This window comes from Somniosus microcephalus, unplaced genomic scaffold, assembly GCF_052327205.1.
Source record: "Somniosus microcephalus isolate GS21.2 unplaced genomic scaffold, FLI_Smic_1.0 unresolved_chr2, whole genome shotgun sequence".
In the NCBI taxonomy this organism is placed as follows: domain Eukaryota; kingdom Metazoa; phylum Chordata; class Chondrichthyes; order Squaliformes; family Somniosidae; genus Somniosus; species Somniosus microcephalus.
In genome coordinates, this window is record NW_028225180.1 from 55,221,500 (window position 1) to 55,230,951 (window position 9,452).

The following is a 9,452-nucleotide window of genomic DNA, read 5'->3' on the forward strand; positions in this document are numbered from 1 at the left end:
ACCATCGTAGTTTCCTTTATTTATATTCAGGACCTTAGTCTCTGAGTCAACTACTTCACTCTCCATTTTAAATGAAGTATTCTATCATATTATGATCACTCCTCCCCAAGGGGCCTCGCACAACAAGATTGCTAATTAATAATTTCTCATTACCAGCCCAGTGGCATTACCACTACGCTACCTGTCGCATGTCTCTCCCGGATATCGGAGAAGGGTGTGACAAAGTTCCCGCTTTAGCGCCAAAAGCTAACCAGGCGCAAATGAGCTCAAAATTGTTCCAGTTTTAGAAGCTTTTTCACAGTTTCTGCTCAAACTAATTTGCATATCACAGAACGGAAAATCTTCCATGACTCAACACAATCGGGCAATGTTTTAATAAGTTTTTTTTAATGCTTTAAATATGCATTGATTATATTTAAGAGTTTTAACTTGGTGCAGTTTGATTAACAAGGCTGAAAGTGGGTTTAATCGTAAAAGAAATAAGCATTTTTAATCAGTCAATCCACCACCTTTGCAAAACTGGATTTTAATTTATTGAAAATAGCTTTTAAATATATACAGAACCATTTGTCAGTTATGTTGAGGTATAGTAATCATTTTCTTAGTAAATTAATAAAAAAAATTCAAAAAGCTTTTATAACTTGCTTATTCTGTCCTTGCACCTAAAATAAACAGCTTAATTTTTTAGAGCCTCCTCAAATATTATCCTCAAGCTCAGGAATACTGGTTCCAATTGGCATTGTCCCTGTGCTGCCCAGATGGAGCCGCACCCTGGGTCGTCCCTGTCTGTACATTTCCCCAGTGCCCCATTGATAAGGTTATTATCTAATAGGATGACACTGTTCATAAGTGAAATGTTCACACAATCACACTTAGTCCGGGTCTGGATAACCGCAGCGATTCCAGGTGTCTCTTTCCGTTTGAACTGAACTGATTCCCCCACAGCCTGAAACAGATTAAAGATTAAACAGGAAATAAACAGACTGAACAACAGTGTAAATAACAGGAGAGTCTGTTAATTATATAATTATAGTACTTGTCAAAAATTATTACACATAAGTGACTGAATCCGATTCACATTTTATTTATTATATAAATCATTAACACAAACACTCACCATATCCGCTCCAGACTCCTGCAGTTCAGTATGAGGCGGCATACAGCGGGGACAGATTCGTCTGTGAAGGCGTTTGATCCCAGGTTCAGATCCGTCAGTGACCGGTTTCTACTGAGAGCGGAGGCGAGATCCTCGGCACAAGAATCTGAGAGACCGACATCATCCAGACTTGGAATCAGAGAGAGAGAGAGAGGAATATCAGAAATCAGTAAATCCCTTATGTTTATTAATAATACTATTACTGATAATAATGCACTATTAGATATGCTGTTATTATAACAGAATCCCACATTGTCTGGTACAGCATCTTCTGTATTTTACATTTAGGTACTTACCGAAGTACCTGTATTTTACAGTCAGAGTTCCTCAGTGTCGCAGACAGTAGTTTCACTCCTGAATCTCCCAGTTTATTGGAACCCAGGGTCAGAATCGTCAGTGACTGGTTTGTACTGAGAGCGGAGGCGAGATCCTCGGCACAAGAATCTGTGAGACCAACACGATCCAGCCTGGGAATCAGAGAGAGAGAGAGAGAGAGAGAGAGACAGAGAGAGAGAGAGAGAGAGAGAGAGAGACAGAGAGAGAGAGACAGAGAGAGAGAGAGACAGACAGAGAGAGAGAGAGAGAGAGACAGAGAGAGAGAGAGACAGAGAGAGAGAGAGAGACAGAGAGAGAGAGAGACAGAGAGAGAGAGACAGAGAGAGAGAGACAGAGAGAGAGAGAGAGACAGAGAGAGAGAGAGAGAGAGACAGAGAGAGAGAGAGAGAGACAGAGAGAGAGAGACAGAGAGAGAGAGAGAGACAGAGAGAGAGAGAGAGACAGAGAGAGAGAGAGACAGAGAGAGAGAGACAGAGAGAGAGAGACAGAGACAGAGAGAGAGGTAAAAACAGAGATAGAGAAAGATAAAGAGAGAGCTAATCAGAATCAGGGTAAACACCCACTGTTTATTAATAACGCTATTACTGATATTAATAAACACTGCACATTATTATTAGTATTAGTAATATTGTTATTAATAAACACTGCACATTATTAATAGTAACGCTATTACTGATACTAATAAAAATGTTCAGAGTCAGACATCCAGTTATTATAAACACAATCTCACAGTCTGGTACTCACTTCAGTTTCTGTATTTTACAATCCGGGTTCCTCAGAGCCGCAGAGAGTAGTTTAACTCCTGAATCTCCCAGTTTATTGTAACTCAGTCTGAATAGAAACAGAGAGAGTGAGAAAAAAACTGAATCAAACCCCATATCTGATAACATTTCTATCTCTCACGTTACAGGAAACACTGAAAACAAATCAGGAAACTAATAGCCAGATTTTTCTGTCGCTGACAATATGTCTCAGAGGGTCAAAGTCCCCCTATATTCAGGGGCTGTTGGTAAATGTATCATAGAAATTTATGGCAGAGAAGAACGCCATTCTGCCCATTGTGTCGGTGCCGGCCGAAAAAGAGCTATCCAGCTTAATCCCACTTTCTAGCTCTCGTTATTTGGGGGTCTATAGTATACTACCAACAGTGTGATTGCCCCTATTTTGTTCTTCAGTTCAACCCATATGGCCTCATTTGTTGATGCTTCTAACATATCACCCCTCCTCACAGATGTAATTGATCCTTCAACCAATATTGCGACCCCCATTACTTTAATTTCCCCTTTCTATCTCATCTGAAAACCCTGTAATCAGGAATGTTAAGATGTCATTTATTCTCTTCTTTCAGCCATGTTTCTGTAATAGCCATGTTTCTGTAATAGCTATATCATCATACTTCCACGTGTCCATCTGTGCCCTCAGCTCATTTGCCTTATTAACTAGACTCATTGCATTGAAGTATATACCATTAAGCACTGTCAAACCCCTTTGTTGTCTATTTTCTAGCCTTTGTTTCCTCTGCTTCCAGATTCACTTACTAAATTACTGCCTTCCATTTCCAGCTTTGCTTCTCTCCTTTTTGAATCTACCCTCAGGATCCCATCCCCCGCCAAGTTAGATGATACCCTCCCCTACAGCATTAGCAAATCTCCCCGTGAGGATATTGGCCCAAGCCCTGTTGAGGTGCAACCCATCTGGCTTGTACAGGTCCCGCCTCCCCCAGAACTGGTCCCAATGCCTCAGGAATCTAAAGCCCTCACTCCTGCACCATCTCTCCAGCCACGCTGTACACTCTAGCACGTGGCACTGGATAATAATACCTTTGAAGTCCTGCTTCCTAAAGTGCTGTCTGTGTGAAGCCTTTAAATGTGCAGGAAGTGCATCCAGCTGCAGCTACTGACAGACCGCATTGCAGCGCTGGAGCTGCGATTGAATACATACTGGAGCGGTCACGATGCTCAGGACATCGTGAATAGCACATTTATCGAGTTGGACACACCACAGGTAGAGGTTGGACAGGAAGAAAGGGAACAGGTGACCAACAGGCAGAGTACTAGGCGCAGGCAGGTAGTGCAGGGGTCCCCTGTGGCCATCCCCCTCTCCAACAGATACACCACTTTGAGTACTGTTGGGGGGCTGGCTTATCAGAGGAAGGCAGCAGCAGCCAACTTCCTGGCACCAGGGGTGGCTCTGCTGCACAGAATGGGAGGAAAAAGAGGGGTAGAGCTATAGTAATAGGTGATTCAATTGTAAGGGGAATAGATAGGCGTTTCTGCGGCCACAAACGAGACTCCAGGATGGTGTGTTGCCACCCTGGTGCAAGGGTCAAGGATGTCTCCGAGCGGCTGCAGAACATCTTGGAAGGGGAGGGTGAACAGCCAGTTGTCGTGGTGCATATAGGCACCAACGATATAGGTAAAAAGCGGGATGAGGTCCTAAAAGCAGAATATAGGGAGTTAGGAGATAAATTAAAAAACAGGACCTCAAAGGTAGTAATCTCAGGATTGCTACCAGTGCCACGTGCTAGTCAGAGTAGAAATAGAAGGATACTTCAGATGAATACGTGGCTAGAGGAATGGTGCCAGGGGGAGGGATTCAAGTTCCTGGGACATTGGAACCGGTTCTGGGAGAGGTGGGACCAGTTCAAACCGGACGGTTTGCACCTGGGCAGGGCTGGAACCGATGTCCTAGGGGGAGTGTTTGCTAGTGCTGTGGGGGAGGGTTTAATCTAAAATGGCAGGGGTTTGGGAACCTGAGCAGGGAGACAGAGGAAAGGGAAACAAGGATAAAAGCAAAAGATAGGAAGGAGAAAAACAAAAGTGGCAGTCAGAGAAATCAACGGTTTAAATCAAACATGGCCACAGTAAATAATAATTCTAATAGGTCTAAGAGCGTTAACAAAACAAGCCTGAAGGCTTTGTGTCTTAATGCGAGGAGCATTTGTAATAAGGTGGATGAATTGGCTGCGCAAATAGAAGTAAACAAATACGATTTGGTTGGGATTACGGAAACGTGGCTCAAGGAAGGCCAGGACTGGGAACTCAACATCCAGGGGCATTCGATATTCAGGAAGGATAGGCAAAAGGAAAGGGAGGTGGGGTAGCATTACTGGTTAAAGAAGGGATTAACACAACTTTAATAAAGGATATTAGCTCTGATGAGGTGGAATCTGTATCGGTAGAATTGAGAATACTAAGGGGAACAAAACGTTAGTAGGAGTGGTTTATAGACCTCCAAACAGTAAGACGGAGGTTGGGGATGGCATTAAAAGGGAAATTAAAGAAGCGTGCAATAAGGGCACAGCAGTCACCATGGGTGACTTTAATCTACATATAGATTGGACCAACCAAATTAGTAACAATACTGTGGATGGTTTCCTGGACCAATATGTCGAGGAACCAACCAGAGATCAGGCCATCTTAGACTGGGTATTATGTAACGAGAAAGGATTAATTAGCAATCTTGTTGCACGAGGCCCCTTGGGTCGGAGCGATCATAATATGATCGAATTCTTCATTAAGATGGAGAATGAAGTAGTTGACTCGGAGACTAGGGTCCTCAATTTAAATAAAGGAAACTACGATGGTCTGAGGAGCGAGTTGGGTAGGATTGATTGGGGAATGGCACTCAAAGGGTTGACGGTGGATAGGCAATGGCAAACATTCAAAGACCGAATGGATGAACTACAGAATTTGTTCATCCCGGTTTGGCATAAAAATAAAACAAAAAAGGTGACCCAACCGTGGCTAACAAGGGAAATTAGGGATAGCATAAGGTCCAAGGAGAGGGCATATAAATTGGCCAGAAAAAGCAATAATCCTGAGGATTGGGAGCAGTTTAGGATTCAACAAAGGAGGACAAAGGGATTAATTAAGAAAGGGAAAATAGAATATGAGAGTAAGCTTGCAGGGAACATAAAAACTGACTGTAACAGCTTTTATAGATATGTGAAGAGAAAAAGATTGTTGAAGTCAAGCGTAGGTCCCTTGCAGTCAGAATCGGGGGAATTTATAATGGGGAACAAAGAAATGGCTGACCAACTAAATACATATTTTGGTTCTGTCTTCACAAAGGAGGACACAAATAACCTCCCAGAGATGCCGGGGAACATAAGGTCTGATGAAAGGGTGGAACTGAAAGAAATCAGTATTTGTAGGGAAATGGTGTTAGGAAAATTGATGGGACTGAAAGCCGATAAATCCCCAGTGCCTGATAATCTACATCCCAGGGTACTTAAGGAAGTGGCCCTAGAAATAGTAGATGCATTGCTGGTCATCTTCCAGAACTCGATAGACTCTGGAACGGTACCCATGGATCGGCGGTTGGCTAATGTTACCCTACTATTCAAAAAAGGTGGTAGAGAAAAGGCGGGGAATTATAGACCGGTAAGCTTGACATCGGTAGTGAGGAAAATGCTAGAGTCCATTACAAAAGATGTAATAGCAGAGCACTTGGAAAGCAGTGACTGGATCGGACAAAGTCAACATGGATTAACAAAAGGTAAATCATGCTTGACTAATCTACTGGAATTTTTTGAGGATGTAGCTGGTAAAATAGATAAGGGAGAACCAGTGGATATGGTATATTTGGACTTTCAGAAGGCTTTCGATAAGGTCCCGCATAAGAGATTAGCGTGCAAAATTAAGGCACAAGGCGATTGGGGGCAAGGTATTGACTTGGACAGAGAACTGGTTGGCGGACAGAAAGCAAAGAGTTGGAATAAACGGGTCATTTTCCGAGTGGCAGGCAGTGACTAGTGGGGTACCGTAAGGATCGGTCCTAGGACCCCAGCTGTTCACAATATATATTAATGATCTGGACGAGGGAATTGGATGTAATATCTCCAAATTTGCAGGCGACACAAAGCTGGGTGGGAGGGTATGCTGTGAGCAGGATGTCGTGAAACTCCAGTACGATTTGGACAGGTTGGGTGATTGGGCAGAAACATGGCAAATGCACTATAGTGTGGATAAATGTGAGGTTATCCACTTTGGTGGCAAAAACAGGAAGGCAGATTATTATTTGAATGGCAATAGATTGGGAGAGGGGAAGTGCAAAGAAACCTGGGTGTTCTTGTGCACCAGTCGCTGAAGGTAAGCATGCAGGTGCAGCAGGCGGTTAAGAAGGCAAATGGTATGTTGGCCTTCGTAGCAAGAGGGTTCGAGTACAAGAACAAGGATGTCTTGCTGCAGTTGTACAGGGCCTTGGTGAGACCACACCTTGAGTATTGTGTGCAATTTTGGTCGCCTTACCTGAGGAAGGACGTACTTGCCATGGAAGGAGTGCAGCGAAGATTCATCAGGCTGATACCTGGGATGGCAGGAATGACGTATAAGGAGAGATTGTGTCGATTGGCCTTATACTCACTGGAGTTTAGAAGATTGAGAGGGGATCTCATCGAGACCTATAAAATTCTGTCAGGCCTGGACAGACTAGATGCAGGAAGGATGTTTCTGATGGCTGGGGAGTCCAGAACCAGGGGTCATAGTCTAAGGATAAGGGGTAAGCCATTTAGGACTGAAATGAGGAGGAATTTCTTCACCCAGAGAGTGGTGAACCTGTGGAATTCTCTGCCACAGAGGGCGGTGGAGACCAGTTCATTAAGTATATTCAAGAAAGAGTTGGATATATTTCTTAAGGCTAAAGGGATCAAGGGATATGGGGAGAAGGCAGGGACAGGGTACTGAATTTGGATGATCAGCCATGATCTCATTGAATGGCGGAGCAGGCTCGAAGGGCCGAATGGCCTACTCCTGCTCCTATCTTCTATGTTTCTATGTTCCTCAGTCTAATCTCATTCCCTGATGATCAGAATTACCCACCTGGAGCTCAGTGACCAGTCCCGTCAAGTTTCGGGAAACTGGTCTCATTTCTGTTGATCCTAAATTCCAGGATTTTATGGGAATGGTGCGATTTCAATTAATATATTAAAGTGATGATTTCCTATGATTAATAATCAATACATTATATTAATCTGTGTGATTTTATGTAACACAGAGGGAATTACATCTTTAACCTCTTGCTATTATAATATTTTTTCTCGAATTAGACTCTTTCCTGTTCGACTGGACTGTTTTTCTTTTCTTTTAATATGGAGCAAACACGGTGAGTTTTCGACAATATATCCAACAGTTCGAAACAATAAACGTTACCTCAATTGCTCACACTTGTGCAGTACGGGTCCCAACCGCTGGAGTTCTTCACACTGGATGTAGCAGTTCCGTAGATCGAGGTGTTTTATTGTATCACAGAGACCAATGACATGAGACAGGACCACAGAGTCAATCGGGGTCAATCGCAATGCTTTCTGTGATTGCTTGTCTCCAAATGCAAGTGTTTCCACAGATCCCACTGTGGCCCGAGCTAGTCCTTTATTCTGAGACTCAAACAGGTAGTGGAATGTGTTCAGGAGGTTCCTTTTACCAGTTTCACTCCCTGTGTTTCCAATCTGTCCTTCAACCTTCTCCTTCACCCAGTCAATCACTCGGCAGGTGGTTTGATGAAGAAATGGACCCAGAAACTCCTCCAGGGGCCGAGCTGCCTGTGGGGAGGAGAGACCAGCAACAAAACGGAGAAATATCTCAAATTGTCCATCTTCCTTGCTGTGGGCTTCTCTGAGGAGTTTCAGGATGTCCCCGGGATCTGGAGTCAGGAATTGTGTGAGTGCGGCTACAAACTCTTGGATGGTGAGGTGCGGGAATGTGTACACCACGCTCTGGGCAGAATCATCTCTCTCCAAAAGTTCCATCATGAACCCAGACAGGAATTGGGAAGGTTGCAGATTGTACTTGATCAAATCTCCATTTCTAAACACAATCTTCTTCTCGGAGACTCCTGTGAAGGCCATCTCACCAAGCTTCAGTAACACATCACGGGGGCTTTCAATCTCTCGGCCGTGGTTTATCAGAATGTTGTAAATATAGTAGGAATATAGTTGGGTGATGGTCTTGGGAACTCGCTGCTGATTCCTGTCTCTTTGTGTAAAGAAAGGACCCAGTGCCAGACCGAGGATCCAGCAGTAGGAAGGGTTGTAGCACATGGTGTACAGGATCTCGTTCTCCTCCACGTGTTTGAAAACAGCTGCTGCCACCATCTGATCTTCAAAAAACTTGTTGAAATATTCCTTCCGCTCTTGACCAACAAATCCCAGGATTTCAACCCAGACACTGATCTCAGCCTTTTCCAATAAATGTAATGCAGTGGGGCGGCTGGTCACTAGCACTGAACATCCTGGGAGCAGCTTGTGCTGTATTAAACTATACACAATGTCAGACACTTCACACCAGTCTTCGGGATCTGTGCACATGTGCTGAGGTTCTGTACTTCTCCGATTGTCGGCAAAATCGATGCTGTCCTTGAATTCATCCAAACCATCAAATATAAACAGCAATCCCTCTGGGTTCTTCCAGAGCTCTCCCAGAATATTCCCAAAGTAAGGATACAGATCCAGTATCAGATTCCTCAGGTTTATTCTACAGTTAATAGCGGTCAAATCCCGGAATTTAAAGCTGAAAACAAATTGAAAGTGTGGGTATATTTTCCCAGTGGCCCAGTCATGAACAATCTTTTGTAACATTGTTGTTTTTCCAATCCCCGGGACTCCGCTCACTGCTACTGAACTCCCACATTTGGATTTTCTCCAGGAAAAACTGCTCTGGAACAATTGATCAGTTCGGATTTTTTCCAGTTCTGTCCGGAGATGTTTCTCTCTCCACTCTTCATGGTCTCGGCCTCTTGCCAGCAGTTCATGTTCTACAAGTGTCCGATCTCGAACAGTAGAAATGACCGTTAGCTCAGTGTATCGATCAACCAGCTGGAAAATCTTAACCTTCTCCTTTATTAGGATGGTGTTCACTCTCAGTGTTTCAGTTTGTACCTGAAGTGTTTCCTTGTGTTTCTGTTGAACATCTTCAATTAGAACAGACAAAAAGTGGTTCTCAATAATAGTTCTATTTACATA

The 9,452-nt window shown here is 43.6% G+C and overlaps 1 protein-coding gene across 1 annotated transcript in view; it reads right to left on the reverse strand.

Moving 5' to 3' along the window:
- Positions 1-476: 476 nt before the first annotated feature.
- Positions 477-9,452, reverse strand: part of LOC147092662 (NACHT, LRR and PYD domains-containing protein 3-like) — a 29,382-nt gene continuing 20,406 nt past the window's right edge. Inside the window, exons 5-9 of the mRNA XM_085975978.1 lie at positions 7,645-9,400; positions 2,237-2,323; positions 1,453-1,623; positions 1,118-1,285; positions 477-946 (exon numbers count right to left, since the gene is read on the reverse strand). Of these exons, the coding sequence (XP_085832104.1) occupies positions 859-946; positions 1,118-1,285; positions 1,453-1,623; positions 2,237-2,323; positions 7,645-9,400 (2,270 nt within the window). The 3' untranslated portion in view covers positions 477-858. The remainder of the gene's footprint in view (positions 947-1,117; positions 1,286-1,452; positions 1,624-2,236; positions 2,324-7,644; positions 9,401-9,452) is intronic.